Source organism: Tachypleus tridentatus, chromosome 8 (assembly GCF_004210375.1).
Source record: "Tachypleus tridentatus isolate NWPU-2018 chromosome 8, ASM421037v1, whole genome shotgun sequence".
Classification (NCBI taxonomy): Eukaryota; Metazoa; Arthropoda; class Merostomata; order Xiphosura; family Limulidae; genus Tachypleus; species Tachypleus tridentatus.
Window position 1 is genome coordinate 123,039,575 of NC_134832.1, and position 20,689 is coordinate 123,060,263.

General features: G+C 33.9%; 2 protein-coding genes across 5 annotated transcripts in view; one reads left to right on the forward strand and one right to left on the reverse strand.

Annotated features, from left to right (window-relative positions):
* LOC143223381 (RNA-binding protein 24-B-like) overlaps positions 1-16,793 on the reverse strand; it is a 90,675-nt gene extending 73,882 nt beyond the window's left edge. The window contains exon 1 of the mRNA XM_076451300.1: positions 16,202-16,793. Coding sequence (XP_076307415.1) covers positions 16,202-16,414 — 213 coding nt within the window. The 5' untranslated portion in view covers positions 16,415-16,793. The remainder of the gene's footprint in view (positions 1-16,201) is intronic.
* LOC143223379 (uncharacterized) overlaps positions 1-20,689 on the forward strand; it is a 169,670-nt gene that overhangs the window by 46,592 nt on the left and 102,389 nt on the right. The gene's annotated exons all lie outside the window — the stretch shown is intronic.

Below are 20,689 nucleotides of genomic sequence, written 5' to 3' on the forward strand. Positions count from 1 at the left end.
GATAGAGGGAAAGAAGAGAGCAGGTGAAAGAATTTTAGCTTTGTGGTCGCTATGAAGCCTTCGATCTAGTCACGAAAGAACAAAAAATACGTAAAGAAATATGACCTCCATTATTTCACTACTTAATCTAATGGAACGGCGTGCACTTTCAAGTACAGTGTGGCCCAAAAATCAGTTCAGTTCAATTTCTGTTCGCGTTCCTACTATAAACTTGAGTTTAAAGATTTAAAAAAGGGCAAAAAGATGATGCCTGCTCAAATTACAAAACTGCACCAAGTTAGGCAAAGTTCCTTTTGACCCATTTTGCTTATGACTGCATTCTTCTTCAATGGGTAAAATGACAGGTCAGTCTAAAGCTACTGATTTATCATTTGGATACAGATGCTGATATCTAGCTAACAGAATCCGACTAAGCCTATGACATTTGGGTCACGTGTAAAATAGCAGCGTCAATCTACATCGAATGTTATATCACTTGGATATATGTGCGGATATCAAGCTAATGAAAACTGATCAAGAGTGTGACAGTTGAGAGTTGGGCTGCAACTTTTTTTTTTGCAAACATGCAAAATTATAAAACGTCAATCCACATAACATGGGGTATCACTAGAATATAAATCATAAAATGTGCAAGCCATGGACAGCATCCGTCCAATAGTTGTGAAGTACATACAAAGATGCACACACAAAAAAAAAATTCTGTCAACAGTTAACAGCTCTAGTTATTAACGTAATATAAATATTAATTTCACTTTGACGTAACCTGTTTAATATATATTTAAGCTTTCTACGGAATATAATACTGGGTAAAAATGTATCTTTCTTTAAGGCGTCGGGTGATTTTTTGGTTCCCGCAATTTTATCAAGGTACCACTCGCCATACCTTTTATAAAATAGGATTAAAAAGAAAGATACCACATAATTCGAAATAATCTGGAACAACTTGTTCGTATTTCACCTTAATCAGCTAATATACAATGTAAGTACTGTAAAGAAATAGTATAGTTACCAGATTTTAATGGAAAAATAAAATGCAAGTTACCTCCTACCACACGACAGAAACGTTACCTCCGAAGACAACTTCACGCCAGATGGAGCAAATGCAGTGAAAAACTATGTAGTACTTCACTGTATGATGTGCAAATTATCTTCCACTTTACTATCAATAAATGACACTAACTGATTAAAATAAAACATACAGTTAACACTCGTGAAAGCGTGTTCGATTTCACGCAAGACTACAAATGTTTTGGACTAGCCATCCATACCTTTATATACAGGGTGAGCCAAAAGTAGGTGGACAGCATTTGGAATAGGTTTATGTATCGGTTATATTAATGCAATTGTATATTATAGCTATGTTGCAACTATATTATTTGTGTTATATAATTACAATTTTATGATTACATTTCTTTTAATTTAATCTGTTTTCTTTTTTTTATATTGTTAATAGAACCCATAATGTAAAATACTTTAAATACAGATAAAAGAATATGGGTGGTAAAAGAGTATTGGAAATCTCAAAATACTGAAACCGTGAGGAGAAAGTGGGTTGAAACATTTGATACTCCAGCTCCAAAAAAGACAAACCATTTACCGTATCCGTGACAAATTCGATGCCACTGGCTCAATCCTTAATGCTGCTAAAACTGGTCGACCCAAAACAGTCTGTACAGAGAATAATAAGCAACGTGTTGCCGATGCATTTGTTCAAAGTCCAAACAAATCCACCAGAAGAGCTTCTATGGAATTGAACATACCACAAACCTCTATTAGGCAAATTATAACGCAAATTGGGTTGAAACCCTATCGACCACAACTAATTCATGGCTTATTGGAGGATGATCCAGACAGGCGACTGCAATTTAGTGAAATTATGCTGAACAAGATTGAAGAAAACCCAGGAATTTTAGATAACATTGTGTGGAGTGATGAAGCTTCTTTTAAATTATCCGGTCATGTCAATAGACATAATTGTGTTTACTGGTATAGTGAGAACATGCATTTAACATTAGAACAACAGCTAAATCAGCCTGGTGTCAATGTTTGGGGTGGTATTTCAAGTTCTGGTGTTTATGGACCATTTTTTTTTGGACGGAACAATTATAGGAGATAAGTACCTCGAAATTCTAAGGAATCAAGTTGTTCCCCTGTTACAGCAACAACCTAATTTACATGACTTTTATTTTCAACAAGATGGGGCCCCTCCACATTATTCCAAAGGAGTTCGTGAGTATCTTGATGAAACATTTCCATTGAAATGGATTGGTCGAAGAGGTCCAATCGATTGGCCGGCACGTTCACCGGACTTGACCCCTATGGATTTTTTCTTTTGGGGAGTACTCAAGTAAAAAGTTTATAGTCAAAAACCAAGAAGTGTCGGTGATTTAAAAAATTACTTAAGAGATGCATTTCAAGAAATTAATTCCCAGAGTGACTTGTGCAAAAATGGTTGTCGAAGCGTAAGAGGTAGACTTCAAAGCTGTGTAAATCAAGGAAAACAATTTGAGCATTTGCGTTAATAAATAACATTTTATTTTCATTAATATAATTGTCTTATTACATATAGTTGTACGTATACGTGATCTTTAAATAAATGTTTTTTTACTGTCCACCTACTTTTGGCTCACCCTGTATATATATATATATATATATATATATATATATAACAGAATGGAGTGGAGTCAACCACCCACAATTAACTTTTAGCCTGCTTTTGTTAGACTTGACCGTTACTCTTAAAATATACACACACAAAGGGAGTGGAACCCCTCTTTATCCGCCATTCCCTTTTATTTGTAACGGAACACGAACAACTGAATTTCACCTCTACAGACCAGCACCCTAACCAAGGGTCACCTTAATCCCTCTTGTGAAAGATGTTGTAAAACTAAGTCAAGCTCGATCCCCCTCATGACAGATGTTAAACTTTACCGTGCATTAAATATTTCAAAAATTTTAGTTTCCTTTCTGGAAGTCCCACGGTGGGTCTGCGTCCAATTTATGGACATACTACGCTAAAATCCTTAGTTAAATTCCTCGCGGAAGACAGAATGCAGATAGCATATTCTATGGTGTAGCTTTACGACCAAGCAAGTAAAGAATCATTTATAAACAAGGGATATCACCTATATATTACTATTCTATTTACATATATGTAAAACAATATCATATAACATACTCGTGATTAAAAGTATCACTACCGCTTTGTGTCAAGTTTTGAGAGATAAAAAGAACCAAGATATTCTTCAAACTGTGTAAATCTGTGCTTAAAAATATGAACATACTTTAAGGAAGAGGAAACAGCCACTTGTACACATTTATCAGCTTTTCCTTTATGGATAACCTCTGCTAGTAAACAGAAACGAGCTTCCAATCAAATAAGCAAAAGACAAACTGAGCATGAGCCATGAACTATGTATTAACTAACTTTGAAATGTTTAACAAAGCTTCCACACAAATTTCCATCTATGGAATATACTTTCCTTATGAAGTAAACCTCTGCCCACTTGTCTGTACATTACTTTCTTAACAATATCTTACAGAGTCGCAGAGAAAGAGACGACCGACTGTTTGTTTTGAATGTGTCCACTAAGCTCCACTGTTCTAGCTTTCTCTAAATTTTAACTGATAGATTATAAGGTTAGATTATAGAAACGAGAATGTAAATTAGTCGTTACTACGATTCAAATAATATGGTGAATACTGCATTTGTTTGTTGCTGTTTTTTTGTGTCTACTAGCGAGAATACCTTTCACATATGTACAGTATCTTATGCAATACTATTACAGTCTTTTAGGGTTGTGTTCAGGTTTAAATTAAATTGCAACAATCGTGTCATTTTTGACTCAAAATATGTTCATCAACTATTTTTGAGGAAATTCTGTTTTTTTATACTATTATCTATATCTGTCTTGAATGGTGAGTTCTGCTATTTAATCCACACATTAGGTAATCACTTTCCTTTTTCCAGAAATCAAACGTTGGGTTATCAGTGATGACGAGAAACCCACTTGTTGAGAAATTTATATGCAAAAACGGCTCGTTTGGGCTGAGAAAACACTTTACATAGAAGAGCGAACAATGATTATGAAACCATCAACATAATTTCACAAAACAGAAAACTGAAAAACAACCTTACAAAAATAGACATTAATTGCATAAAAAACCTAAAACAAGACAAAAACATAAAAATTCTAAAAGCAGATAAAGGTAACGCTATAGTCATAATGAACACGAATGAATACATCCAATAAATGAATAACATCCTATCAGACACGAACAAATTTAAACCAATACACACAAATCCAACAAAGACACACGAGACGCAACTGAACAAATTACTACTACAAATGAAAAAAGCCAACACAATTTCACAAACACTTTATTCCTACCTACGTAAAACCGATTCACGCACACCACAAATAAACGGCATCCCCAAACCTCATAAACCAGATTGTCCATTACGACCAATAATGTCCACATATGAATCGTTTAATTACAACCTTGGTAAATACATAGCATGGGCATTCTCCAAATATGTAACATCAGCCAGCTCATTTATCAAAGACTCTTTTAATTTCAAGTCTAATCTAAATCAACTTAATCATAAAGCCTTAATGGCCAGTTTCGATGTTATATCCCTCTTTACAGAAGTTCCAACCACTGAAGCCTGCAAGACAGCCTTAGAACTCTATATCCGAGACCCTAACCCAACTACAGAAATTCCCAGTAACCAGTTAGCAACCCTCATAGAATTCACCACGATAAAGACAAACTTCATGTTCAACAACCAAAACTATATACAAACAAACGGCCTAAGCATGGGCAACCCAGTATCACCAGTTCTAGCCAATATTTTTTATGACACAAGTTGAAACACAAGCAATTAACACAGCATTACATCCACCACTATACTGGTATAGATATGTAGATGACACGGTTGCGGGATTCAAATCTACAGAACACATACTTAATTTTTTCAATCACATTAACTCTATACATCCCAACATCAACTTCACATGTGAACAGGAAGAAAACAATCAAATATCATTTCTTAACCTCAAAATTACAAGAACTGATACACAATTTCAAACAGAAATCCACCGAAAAATCACCCATACTGGACTATACATTCCTTGGGACTCAGCACATGAAACAAAACAAAAACTCAACATACTAAGAAACCAAATAAACACAGCCATAAAACTATGCTCACCAGATAAAATTAACGATGAATTAGACAAAATAAAACAATACTTCACCAACATCAATAAGTTTCCTCCACAAACCGTAGAAAACATTATACGCACACACCTAGACAGAAAGCAAAATCAACCAACTAAAGTAAATACAGCTCACGAATAAAAAAAACACGAAACCATACACTGCTGTATACCATATATTCCCGACATCAGCAAACAAATAACCAACATTTGGCAAAAATTAGTAACAAAATATGACATTCCAATTAATACCAAATTTATTCAAAACCCGGCACAAAACTGAGGTCTATACTATGTAAAACTACACTGACAAACACCACACCAACATTATTTATAAAATACAATGTGAAAACTGCCACGACTTCTATATTGGAGAAACAAGTAGAAAAATGGAAACCAGATTCAAAGAACATAAAAAGTCACCTTCACACGTTTTCGAACACTGCAAGTCAAATAAACACAACATAACCATAGAAAACACTCAAATACTAAATAAAGAAACAAACATAAACAAACGTAAAATTAAAGAAGCCTTACTTATACAACAACTTAAACCCAAAATAAACCAATATAAAGGAACGCCTTTATACCTATATTAATATAATAAATAAAATTATATATTCAAACATCTAATACCGCCCTCTACATTTCGACACACAGTTACACAACCCCTTTCAAACATGTGGTCAGCATCCGGTCAGTTACCTCTTTCTTTGTGAACCTGACGATGACCGAAGAAGGTCGAAACGTTGTTCGCTCTTCTATGTAAAGTGTTTTCTCAGCCCAAACGAGCCGTTTTTGCATATAAAAAACCTTGGGTTGTCTTACAAAGGACATGCAATGTTGCTTCAACATCAAGGGATGATTTTTGTCTCCGCAGAAATACATGATGTTTTTCTGTTGTTCCTTCTTTTTCCAAACACTTTTCAATCGAGCGCCATTCTTCATTTCTCAGAGGATTGACTTGAAATTTGGAGTTATACCGTTATCCAATAATTCTAGAATTTTCTTTTTCTGGTGTAGCCTTTAAGGATTTTATGGGGTCAAAGGTAAAACAATTCAAGAATGTATATGTTTTTTGCTTTTGTGCGGTCATATTTACAATAATTAAAATGAAAATTAGCACAAATAAATTTATGTGCCCATTGGCACACATAAAAGGTGAATTATATCATTTTGGAGATTTGGTTGTATTTATCTTTTACTTTTTTAGCAACGTAAACACAGGCTGTGGTTTTCTTGAAATATTGATGTGTTTGTCAACAAAGATATCTACTCGCAGATCTTACGCAGTAATAGAGAATGGTAAATTTTTATGTGCGCTTTTTTCACGAATTATCTAGTATCAAAATTGGCCATATTGGGATTATATGACGCAGACATGTTGCGTTCGCCCAAGAATGTTGGCTTCTTTAATATATTTCGGCATTTCAACACCTTCTTGTAGATCTCATGCATTGATACAAAATGTTTTCAAATTTTTGTGTGCGTATTTTTTTCACATTTTTACTGGTGTCAAAATTGGCCATATTGAGCTTGGGTAGCGGAGGCATGTTTTATTCGACTACGGACGTTGGGCTCTGTTTCAGCATTTCACGCAACAGCAAAACTACACAAAAGCTGTGTGTGTGTAGCTGTTTGTATTTTGAATATTGATAACTAAGACGAGAAGATTGTTACACTGAATATAAGGCATATAATTCTCATCACCCACACCCATATTTTTGGCTGATCGAATAACAAGATTTGACCATGTTATGATATCAAAGACTGTTCACTGTAGATATTACTTGGTTAATTTTATTTTTTGTAAGGGAGTTAAAAGCAGATAATTATTAGAAATTGTATTTTTTACTTACTGATGTCGAGAATACAGCGAACAAACGATTAAGTGATAAGCAAATAGTGCGAGATGAGCGCGAAGATAAAGAGCAGACGAGAAAGTAAAATCACGAGAGGGCACTAGACCAAAGTTAATTGACGTAGGAACGAAAGGCCTAACAATTAATATGTTAGACGGAAACTAACAGTAGAATATAAGAATAGTTGTATTTGTTCCAATTTCACCTTGTTGGACAAACCTTTCCTGGGCAGGTCAGTTAATGGTGCAGTTATTTCAGCATAGTTTGGGAATAATTTCTTGTAGTATCCAGCTAACCCTAGGCCTCCGAGTACAAAAAGATTTGAGTTGGACCTACTTTCACATCATCCCCATAATTCATCTGAAGAAATACTCAATTCATTTATCTATAAATCTCTTTACTTGGCTTAATTAAGAAATATAATTCGTTCTGTTATCTAAGATGCCCTTTTATTTTTCACTCAACGATGCCAGTCAAAAGAGTGATCATTTTATAAGTGACACGTGTAGTAATTTCTCTCACGATAAATCACGAAACCAGCATGACTCTCCCCGGCCTTTACTTTTGTGCAACAGGTCAACTGAAGAACGGGTTACAAGACCAGCATTCCAAATGAAATGATTACTAACACAGTTGTGCGACAAGAGAGAAGAAAGACTAGAAAAGTGTGATTGCATTTAAAGAAATATTCTTCGCAAGTTCAATTGTGCTAGAAATTATACACATTCACGTGCAACAATATATGATTACCCAACTTATCTTCCTTCAAGTGATTTTATCACACTTTAACAACAAAGAAATGACTGAATCCTTTCTGTTGAATCAAACGCTTGCATTTTATATACCCTGAAATAGGAATGTTGCTCTTTTGAGAGTGCATGCTATAACTTGTATAATAAGAAATAGTATTAACCTAAACGAATTTATATTTTTATAAATTAGTGCTATAGAAGTGTTTTTAAATGTTATTTTGATTATTAACAAATCTTATGTCACATTCAATCGTATAATAGAAACACTTAGTTCATTATTCGTTTATTTAAACGTGAATCTACGAAATTCTAGTTTGACAAAATGAAAAAAAATCCAGTTAACCGAGGCTTGGTTGGTTTTGAATTTTGCGCAAAGTTACACTAGGACTATCTACGCTAGCCGTCTCTAATTTAGTAGTGAAAAAATAAAGGGAAAACAACAGTCATCACCGCCAACGCTTAGTTGTGACAAAATTTCTTGTGGCTGACCTAACAGTCATTAAAGAAACGGAATGGTTAATAATTATTTATCAACGATCTAGAAAGGTGGGACGTGGTTAAAATGCGATTTTTTTTTACCCTGAAAACGATTAATCAGTAAAATCAGTTGTACAAGCAGCATTCGTAACTTTAACCTCACGTTAATAATAGTTAAAATAATTATGTTTGCACTGAACAGGCGCAAGTCACCTGAACATTCACCCTTTAATAGTTATTATCTATTGTATGACGTGTCTTTTACTAAGTGTTGTGTGCTTGTTAATATCTTAAAATAGTCTCTCTTTAGATTCCTTTTAATATGCATGAACTTAGGCGCTGGCTTCTGTTACTCTTGCTGAATGCTTGAGCGTCAAAACACCAGTGAGTGAGGGGTTGGCCGTGCAAGCTAAGAAATATTTTTGATTATTTACGTATACACGAGTAACTTGTACAACGTACATGTAACTTTCTTAATTTCCCTAATTATACCATAAAGATGATCTATTATGTGTGCGTGTTAGCATCCATCATATCGAGCTGGCTGGCTCGATTAAAGTGTTTTTTTTTGTTGGTTTTTTTTTTATGTTAACTGGAATCCTAGAAAGGGGATAACCTCCCACAAAAAAAAAAGCTCACATTTCAACTTTTTGCTCACATTTAGCTTTGAATATAAAGACAAGTAATAAATAGGTTAAATGAGTCAATTATTTTATTCCATATGTTAGGGTATGTAATTTAACATCTAATAATGTCATCAACGTTTTAATAACAAAAGAATGAAGGCAAACATTATCTCAATTTGTCTTATATAGTTTTACTTTATTCAACAGCTACCTTCACTAACATTACCTAAACTTATTTTACATAGTTTTTACTAAATAAGCAGTTCTCCAAATTCAGAAACTACGTTTTCCGCTTATCTAAAAAAATATTTTGGTGCTAACAAAAAGAGCTTCAGAACTATATGACGTTTATTGTCATATCCGTAAACATCTAAACACTACTTGACCATGTTCTAAAATGTTTTATGTAAATATTTTGTTTTTCAAAATTTGTGGTGCATACTGGAGGGATTTACGCATTGGTAAAATCTAAGGAAAAAAACGACCTTTACACTTCAGAAAAATATAAAAGATTGTTTTATTTAAACCAACGTTTCGCCACACACTTAAACATTTCTAAACTCTCAAACGCCTTACATCGATAGCCCTAGCATCGAAACCCTTACAATACATATTTACTGATAAATCTCACATTCACAAGCATCCCTAAATCTGTCAACCATGATTCTCCATCTTTATTCCCAACCTCATCTTCATTTACGTTTTTATACTCCATTAGTAAAGTGGCAAGTCTACGGATTTGCAAAGCTCAAATCAGGGGTTCGATTACCCTCGATGGACTCAACGAATAGCCCATTGCGGCTTTGCTATAAAAAAAGCACACACGAAGATAATGGTCTTAAACCTCATTACAGACAATCTAAATTACCACAATTACAAAGATTACTAAACTTTAGATTTTAAACAATTTAAAATTTTATAATTATTGTTAAAGATAAACCTAATATCCATTTTATGAAATGTCATCATTGCTATCATTATTTCTAAACACTCGTTATATTCACAACATACGAGTCTAAATATTTGGGATACAAACCTAAATTTAAAGTTTGCAAAACTATTTATTTTTGTCTCTTTTAACTCAACTTTCACTTCTATATAACCCTGATTTGAAGTTATTAGTATACAGTAAATTTATTGAAAATATTGAAGAACAAAACGAAACTGTCTTTATAACTTTTCCAAATCAAATATATGTCTGTTTGAGAAATATGTTCCCCTGTTTGTATATTCTCGAATTAATTTCATAAATGTTCAAAGGCGAAATGCAAGAGTATAGTTAGTGCAACTTTACGATATTAATATGTTAATTTCTCAATTAAATGATCAATGTACGTGGGGAGCTTAAAGTATCATGGAATGTTTTCATTAACAATTCCAAATACGTCTTTTGGAAATAACACGTACAAATTTTGTTAATTAAACACTGTATGAAGTTACAGCAATTCAATGTTAAGAAATAAGGGAATATTAACTCTTTCGTTACTGAAATAAATGCACTTTTTAAGAGTAAAATTAAGCTTTATAAAACTTAAACTCTATTGTTTTACTTACATAATTAACAACTGAAATAAATTTTTTATGACTGTTTACAAACGTTATACATGTAATATTCCAAAAACTATTTTTCTCAACAAATCCAGTAGAAAAAGAAATTCAAGCAAAAAAAAAAACAGTATTAACGGAGTTAAACTGAAATATTCAACTTTGAATGAATTTGAAAAGTCCACAGACAATATGAGCAAAGTAATCGTTATTCAAAACAAAGTAATAGACCATGCAAGATGAAAAAGCTGCACCTTTCTGCAAGTGATCTGTTGAGAGTTCCTTGAAAAAGCAATAAACATGTCTGTTTCAGACTGAGATCATATTGTATTACATATCAACAGTTCTATAGTATTATCCTTCTAACAGCGTGTGTGAACCCACGTCAATGTTTGTTATTCCTATGGAGAAATAAAGGATGATGTATCCCCAATCGATCACTTGAGTTGGCAGTAAAGAAAAGCTCTCTTCTACTTTATAGAAATCTTTCCCACAAGAAAGCGGATGTGATACTAGAGGTAATCGACCCAGAAAAATAGGTAACAGACTGAAAGGAACTTCGCCAAGTTATAGATTTAAAAGTATAACAAAAAACACATACATTTATATATTAGTGTTTATTTGATTGACCCTATTAGGAATAATGAATACTTCTCAGGTGTTAGGTGCGCACCTACATATCAATGTTTCAAATGTAATTACAAGCAATAATTCTTATTCCGACAATTTTTTAACTCGGACATGTTCTAAGACAATGTTCAAAGTTACATTTCCAGGTAGCACAATGGAGTTTCACATATAACCAACAGTTGTTTTAGAATACTTCCGCCCATCTAGAGCACAGTTTTATTAATTCTACAAAATTATAATTACCTGTCTTATTTTTTGGTGGTTCTAAATCTCTTTCAGGTTTTGTTAGTAAAATCTCTTGTTCCCACCTCTTCAGGTTCTTACAGCATGTGATCTGGACAACTAATGTTGAAACTCATCTTTTAGAGTAGATTTTAGCACATTTTAAACAGTATTGAATAAAGAAGATTATAAAGGACTTATTTCAATGCAAAATAAATACAATTTACGATTTTATAAGAAAGTAAAACAGCCGAACTCCCATACAGAAAAACAAGACAATCTAAACAGGCATTGGCAAAATTTAGGAACAACCCAGTTTTGGGAAGTTCTTTAAAGTTGCATACAATTTTCTTCTATATGGTAAGTCAGGTAAACCCGTTTAAAAGTACCCTAAGCGACGACTAACTATTCTAATGTCTCTACTTATTTTGTTGTGCCCGGTATGGCCAAGCGTGTTAAGGCGTTCGATTCGTAATCCGAGGTTCGCGGGCTCGAATCCCGGTCGTATCAAACATGCTCGTCCTCCCAGCGGTCAATCCCAGTATTCGTTGGTAAAAGAGTAGCCCAAGAGTTGGCGATGGGTGGTGATGACTAGCTGCCTTCGCTCTAGTCTTACACTGCTAAGTTAGGGACAGCTAGCGCAGATAGCCCTCGAGTAGCTTTGCGCGAAATTCAAAAACAACAACTTATTTTGTTTATTGAATATTATTGTTACGTTTATCACATTCAGAAAAGAATGTAAGTAAAAACCTGATTATTAAAAAGAACTGTAACAGATATAAACCGATTTCAAATAAATTTACCCAGCCTGACCTGATGCCATTTTGAAAAGTCAGACCCTAAATTACTGATAAATATTTGCCAAATTACGTAGTTTTTCTCTTTTTTTTCACTATTTATAGCCGAAAAGGTAACAACCGAAATAATCAGAATAAAGCATCAAGAGATATAAATACTATACACACACACACACACACACCTCTTGAGTAATCTAGCCACAAATTGTACGTGTTTGCACGTGACGTTAACCGAACTGTCATGTGAGACTCAGTTGTTTGTTTCTTTACCATTATTTGTGACGTACTTCGTTACGTTGCCATGGGCAACGTTCTAGTCTATGTTTTGGATAATTTTTGTTTGCAATAATTTTGTTTACTATTCTGTGCTTGAAACTATAAAACTTTATAGGTCCAACCGTTAAGGCCTAAAATCATAATTTTCTTTTGAGATTGTCCTCATACTCCACCTAGAAGTAATATCTATGTTTCCTCTTTCCCTTCACAGTCACAAGTATTGTTGCAAGAACTTTATGACGCGTAAAATGTTAACACTGAATACAAAATCATACAGAAAGTTTGTTGGCATATGTATATTTATGTATATATAAGCACATACATGCAATGAAATTAGTGCATCAATGCTATAGTGTATGTTTTGTTTTTCACTGTCAGAAACACTTTTGTAAGAATCCAATGGTACAAAGTATTCAGTCGTATTAGTCTAGTTGGAACGTGAAACCGTCCCAGTATAATCTTATATTTCACTTTATGATTCTAACTGTTACGGTGTTTTTCTTTTACATGTAATACAATACCGAGATATGTAGAAGGCACAAAAATACACCGAGCAGCTCAATGCGATTAAGATTGGTGTTGATCAATGAAAGAATTTGTCTCTTCCATACAGATGGAAATATGAAATAATATTCACTTATTTCTGAGATATAATATGGAAAAGAAAACACGAGCAATTAGCGGTCTGTAAACTCTTGAACAATTTTTTTTTTTTGAAGGGGGGGATGTTTGTTTTCAGTCTCTCTACTTTTTTTAGGAGATCTAAGAATCGCAATACATCAACCGGAACATAGTTCAGACTTTTCTGTTGTACCTAGGAGAACTATCGAATACATTAATAAGAATACACATCGATTTGACGCGTTCTGGTGATTTGCCTCAGGCGTATAACATGTATCATCACGAGAACAATCGTCCAAATGCTATCGTGCATGTTATATTCCTCTTCGAAATTACGCGTGTTAAGCAATGTACCTTTGGTAAGATTACTGCTATTTTGTGTTTGTCAATTAGTGTAGATGATTTTGTTTGTATAACTTGTTTTTATTTCAAAATACTGTTGTTTACAGCAGTTTCAACTTTGGTCTTTCAGTTTAGACTGCCACATCGGTAATGTTATTGTTAATTACTAAGTTTTAGTTTTGAAGTTTGAGTCAAGTAATCGAAAATAGTCTAAACGTTGTTTCGAACTATATCCGAACGTTTTTATAGCTATGACTGAAAAGCCTAAATGACTTTGGGATTTAACAAAATGTGCCCACTCAATGCAATATATTCTCGATCACGAGAAACCCACTTGAAATAAAAATGTATCTCAGAACGGCTAGTATGCAATATATTGATGAATTCGGCGTGACCTTATATCTAACACAGAAACCGAGTTGTCACACTTGCAGAGGGGCAAACAACGCTTTGCCATGCGCTTGTTGTTCAGGATCCAATGTTAAGAAATCCCTTCAATCTGTAGCCTAACGAACAAATAATGAAAAATGAATTCTCGTTTTATGATCCTAAGTAAAATCACAGAACCTTAGACAGTTCGACAATAACTGTATTAAGCTTAATTAACGTACAAACTTTAAAATGAAATAGAAAAATGACAATAGGCTAAAACTTTTAACTAGCGTCGCACTATAACAAAAGTGACACAAGATTATTTCTAACATGGTTGTCTCTTTCACAATATTTGCAGAGCGTTTGCTAAGGGCAAGTGACTCGCCCACGTCAGACGACCTTCGACTTTACTAACACAGTTCAGTGTAGATGCGTTGCATCGTCTGCTCTGGATTACTTCCACGAGTGTGTTTTCTTACAGCAAAGCCACATGCGCCTATCTGCTGAGTCCACCGAGGAGTATCGAACCCCTGATTTTAGCGCTATAAATCCGTAGACTTACCGCCGTACTATCGGGAGACTATTTGCACGAACCTTAGAGCCCATATTTTCCGCGCGAATTTTGTATATCTTATACACATTTTATTTTTTTTATATAAAAACAATGATTACAAGGAATTATGACCACAAGTACAAATACATTTTAAGCAAGAAACATGCCATCATTAAACATACGATTTTTGGTGACAAACAATGAATGGTTTCTTTAGCTAAGAGAAGTATGTTCCACCTTCCTCACCGTAACGTTGTTGGTTTGTTTTATTACACGATTGAGGATGAAATATACTTAATTGAAGTTTTACACGAAATTCCTTTTAATACAATGCAATATGTCGGTCCCACCTTAGATAGCAGTACAGAACCAAGTTGGTAAGAGTTTATAATTTCACTCACAAGTTTGGATTCAAAATAAAAAGAAGCAAAACAATTTGATTGAATTTTTAATAGTATGTAGAAGAACTATGCACGCGTGTGTTGTTACTGTCAATTTTTTATGATAGATACAGAATAGGAGTTAAAAATTATAACATTATCACGGCCATACAAGGGAGTAGGTGACAAACGTTTTCATACCTTATGCCTACAAAGATTTGATTAATATAAGTCAATTGATAATGACCATTATGTATGTTACTGCATGGAAAAATAAATTCTTTATTGCTCCGATATCAAAAGCTGCGTCAAATAGTACATTTGTGAAGCAGTCTTTTAACACCAAAAACTAATGCTCTATGACCACACTAATGGACACTTGCCAACAGTTACTGTTAAGTGTAAGGCTCTGTCTGTTACATAAACAGATGGCAAATGGACAGCACTGAAAATTTTGCTTATCACTTTTATACGAAGTTGATTCATTTAATCAGTTTTTATGTTATTCGAATTTTCAGCAGTTCAGATGTATAAAATAAGAAATAGAAAAACTGAAAACCCACAAATAAAGGCGTTTCACTTGCACTACGAGAATTCACACATCAGTATTTTCGAATTTCTGAAAGTCACGTTTCAAACTTACTTAGACGACTGAATAATTTAAACATGACTAAAACCGTTAAAGTAATTTCACTAATTTTATGTTAATTAGAGAGTGTTTATCACATGATTCTGCCTCCATTTTTTCACGGGCCAAATAACTATGCCTTTTGAATTTAACCTTAAAAAAACGTTATTTCTTAATTTCTACGTTGTCCACGGAAATCAGAAGTCTGTATCACACTTTGTGGAGTTTAAAAATATTTTGAAAGTTGAGTAATTACTTGTAAGACTAATGACATGCACTAGTGTTACTGTTAGCGAGTGAGAGTTTAATCTACAACTACTGTAACTAGACTTGGAAGTTATTTTTATCAAATGGGAAGAAAAAGACTGAACTTTCTAAGCCTATACCACCTCCCCCTACCCATAATTCTACAAAATGATTCAAAGTCACTAATAACTTTATATTGATGATTACGAAAGTAAAAAAATTAAAATTCGAACCAAAGAAAGATAACTTTAAAAAATAATAATCAAAACGTCTCCTGTAAACACTTTTTTCCTCCCAAAATGCGTCTCTGGACATTTTGAACTTCTAGTGTTGCAACCTTAGTTAAATGAGATACGATGGCAACAAACCACAGTTTTTTCTTGCACAATAAAGCTCTTCATCTTACTCACATTTTAAAATCAGTCGATGATGAAACTGAATCTTCGAAGTTCCAGTCGTTTAAAAACTTTTAAACGTAGAAGTTTTCACCAGAACCAACAACAAATATTATTTTGGAAAACTTTACTTTTCTAAATTCACATTTTAGTAATTATTACATTAATTTCACGTATTAATTATTTACCCTAAAACAATAAATTTTATAAGTCATCTGGATTAATTATTTGTTGAAAAAATATATCACTTACAAATCCATAACCTCGACTCTTGCCAGTTTGTCTATCTGTAATCACCACAGCCTCTTCAATTTCACCGAATCCTTCGAAAAACTGTCGAAGTGACTTATCAGTAGTGTGGTAGGGAAGACCACCGACGAAGATCTTAGTGAACGTAGTGTCCTTTTGTTGAATTCCAGATGTAACGGGAAGGTGGGGGTAGTGTTGAAAGTAAGCTTCGGACATTATGGCACCGGTTCAATTACAGCAAAAGCGTACAGCTGTCTGTTATCAAACCAAAGTACAGCTTTGTTTAGGGCGGACACAGTATTTTGTTGGCTTGAGTTTTACTTTGGATTTTTCAGCAATTTTTGTTTCTATAAAATAAAAACAGAATCACAAAATAACCATTTCTTACGATATCCGTACGTACGAAAAGTCTAGCGGTCTAACCTAACGACTTAGATGCCTAAAAAATTTCAGCTAAAGGACAAAGTTTCTACAACAGTCTTTAAACCTATGTACAACGTGAACTTCGTTAACGTTTGTACTAGCTGACTCTCTCCTTCCTGACACGGCGAATGACGCGCCTCCTTAGTCTTTCCCTGTACAACCAATGAAAGCGCGCCAAAATCCCTCGAGCACGCACACTCCTCGTAAAGAGCAATCGCACAATAGTTAACCTGTGCATGCGCTGTATCACTTAGCAACATGTGATTTTTTTTAAGCTTTCAAATACATTACGAACCTTGCAGCTCATTTCATAGAATGATTGTTAAGAACGAACTCGTTAATATTTTCAAAAAAGGATTATATTATTTCAGGTCTATTTTTGCACAAATTATTTTTTTTTTATTTTGTCAAACACACGTAAGTGAAACGCGATATTAAGCTTTTACTGTTTCTCGTGACATATTCAATACTACTTTACTCTTTTAGTATATATTATTGTTATAATGCGCGTCAAAAAAGAAGCCTCTAGACTATTTCGTGTTATTACACACACACATATATATAGTATGTTAAAATACACTTCGAAACTCATGAAAACGGATAAAAGCAAATTAAATATGTCAGTTCTCGACAGCTTAGCTAGATGTAAAATGTATTTAGTTGACAACTTTAAAAAATATGTTTGTGTCGAAATATTTGCACAAACTTAAACAAGGTCTATTTGCGCATCGCTGCCTGTAATTTTAAATTGGTAGACTAGAGATAAACTAGTAGAGCTACCAACTGACAACCCTTAGTCTAGTATTCTTTGACCAAACTGTGAAAATCGACCATAACTCTTGTTGTGTATCCGTGGTTTCAAAGTGCCTCTGATCTACGATGCGGACACACCGGCCACTATACCACAACTCCCTTATAAAACACACATACCACCATGTATATTCTTCAAGTTGTTATGCTAGATGTAAACAGTTTGCTTGATGAGGCCTAGAGCACATGTTCACTCCGTTTGTATTTCGAAGGGTTTATATCGAAGAGCCAAGTTATAAGAGCTTTGTCAAAGTATTTAGATGTTTTATTCCATCTACTACTGGTGAGATACGTATATTCAATCATAATGAATTTTTTTTTTTTTGGTTTTGTCTATTACAATACTCACTGGTAGAACAGGTAAAAGAAAAAAGTGAAATAATTATTTATTTGCTCAGTGGGCCGATAACATTAAAAATCGGGTTTCGATATCCGCAGTGGATAAAGTACAGAGTAGCTTTGTGCTTTGCAAAAAACGAACATACTTTTTGTTTATATGAAGTACACAGAAACGGGACTCCGATAGTAGTTTCTGAGATTAATTTAAAAGTGATGGTATTGTTGTTTGTGTGTGTGTTTGACGCGAATGTTATTGGGAACCTTGTCAACAAAGTCATAGCCCACAGGAAGTTTTGTGCATTATTGTTTTGGAAAAAGTGTTTAAAAAGTTGATTGAACCCCATTGGTAATTCTTATGTTAAACTAAGAAATAATTTGTCACTCCTGTAGTTCTAAGAGATATAAAGTTATATTTACTTTATTTTACGCCGTAAGTAACAACGTCTTCCAATCTCCCATACTATAAGTACAATTACAACTGTAATCTTTTTTTAAATAAAAATAACTTATTTAAATGCAGTGAGTATTTTGAAATAGGTGATGTTCTTTAACCCTCACATCGAGTTTCAAATTTATCAATATAATGAAAGATAGAAATAGAAAGTGTAAAACTTTATAATAATGTAAGATGTGCCACAATTTTAAGTGATTGTTTGGTATTACCTGCAAAATAAAGACAATGAATCATTTTTCAATAACAAAATATACTTGAGCTTTAACTATATATATATGTATAAATATAAATAAATGATTATGGAATATTTTTTGCCATTTTTATTTGTCACTAGATGGCGGTAACATGTTTAAATGAAAAAACAACAAAATTATCAAAATATTAAAATAATTTCCTTGTGAAAGGGTTTGTTATTCTGTTTCCTTTTGTTCCTGTAATAGAAAGAAAGATGTTGGTTAATCTGCCTCCTCTTTTAATTTCTACTATTTTTGTTTCCATTTTTTTTCAGTTATTATACTACTGACGTGCATAATTGTCAATATTAGATCAATAAGGTTTTTCATTATAATAAAAACTTTTACTCTATATTACTTGTGCTGAAAAGGAGATCGGTTTAAATTTCGCTCAAAGCTACTCGAGAGCTATCTGCAATAGCCGTCCGTAGTTTAGTAGTAAACAACTAGATGGAAGACAGCTAACTAGTTATTACCAATCATGGCCCTGCATGGCCAGGTGGTTAAGGCTCTCGACCCTCGCGGGTTACAATCCCCGTCCCACTAAGTATGCTCGTCATTTCAGTCGTGAGGGCTTTAAAATGTGACGGTCAATCTCACTATTCGTTGGGAAAAGAGTAGCCCAAGAGTTGGCGGTGGGCGGTGATGACTAGCTGCCCTCCCTCTAGTCTTACACTGCTACATTAGGGTACGGCTAGCGCAGATAGCCCTTGCGTAGCTCTGCGCGCAATTCACAACAAACCAAACCAATCACCACCCACTCTTGGACAACTCTTTAACCAACGAATAATAGGATTGACCGTCACATTATAAAGCTCCCACGGCTGAAAGAACGAGTGCATTTGGTGGGACAGGGAATCAAACCCGCGACTCTCAGATTTCGAGTCGAGTATTCTAACCATCAGCTTTTTAGCAGATGTCTCGGATTCTTCCTTTTATTGAATCGCTGTTTTGTGAGTCACAAAACTAGTTTTCTCTTGATAAGTCGATTTTATTATATAGATATATACAAATATAAGAACCAATGAAGGAAATTTTTAAATATTCGAGATCTAAGTTTAGTGGTATTCAACAAGTACGTTTACTTCAAAAACTAATTGTTTTAAATTAGTACCATTGTTCTCCGCTTGTTTTGTTTTTAAATTTCGCGCAAAGCTACACGACGGCTATTTGCGCTAGCCTTCCCTGATTTAGCAGTGCAAGACTAGTGGGAAGGCAGCTAGTCGTTATCACCCACCGCCAACTCTTGGGCTACTCTTTTACCAACAATTAGTGAGATTGACCGTCACATTTTCATACTCCCACGTCTAAAAGGGTGAGCATGTTTTGTGTGACGGGGATTCGAACACGCGACCCTCGGTTGCAAGTCGAGTGCCTTAAACACCTGGCCATGTCGGGTGCCCCTCTTGTACAGCAGTAAGTTTACGGACTTACAACGCTATAATCAGAGGTTCGATGTTGCTTTGCTATAAAAAAACATACAAACACACTTGGTCACACTGTATTATTCAACAAAATAGCGCTGTTTTTTATGTGATTGATTTGATCAATATATATATATATATATAAATATGTATGTTTTAAATTTGTTCGCGATCACAAATATCTGAAAAATTAATCTCCAAACATTTAATGAAAACTACGAACTCGATCTTACATCTTCTGTAATGACAGTCAATTTCAAGGGCCTAACTCGAATTACTCATTAGGGTCTTTGAAAATTATAGATACACCTGTAAAACTGTTTTCGTCACATGGCCGTGTTGTCATGCGCACGTGCATATGTATAAGTATGGTAAGTTTCACAACTATATATCCAGCATATCATTCAGTAGTATTTCCTAACTGTTTGATTTTTTTTATTTCTCTCTGTTATCAAACCATCTTAAATCGTACCATTTTATTCCACTTATGCATATCCAATTCGCAATAAGACTGTGATATTTAGTTCGGTACTCGAAAATACGAAACACGGAAAGTGTCTGGCAAAATATATACCACTTAAGTTTAAATTACTTAATAAGTAATAATCTTAGTTAAAATTAATTATTTCACTACTTCTCTTGGTGTTTATGTCTTGGTATCTATAGTCGTTTGGTGGTTAGCAGATCAAACCAGATTAATTTCAAAATTACTAGAAGTATCAAATAAAAATTTAAGAAAGTTTTTAGTATATTTACCACACGAACAAGTACAGTTAACATCAATACTTTGTCTCACATTTTATTATTA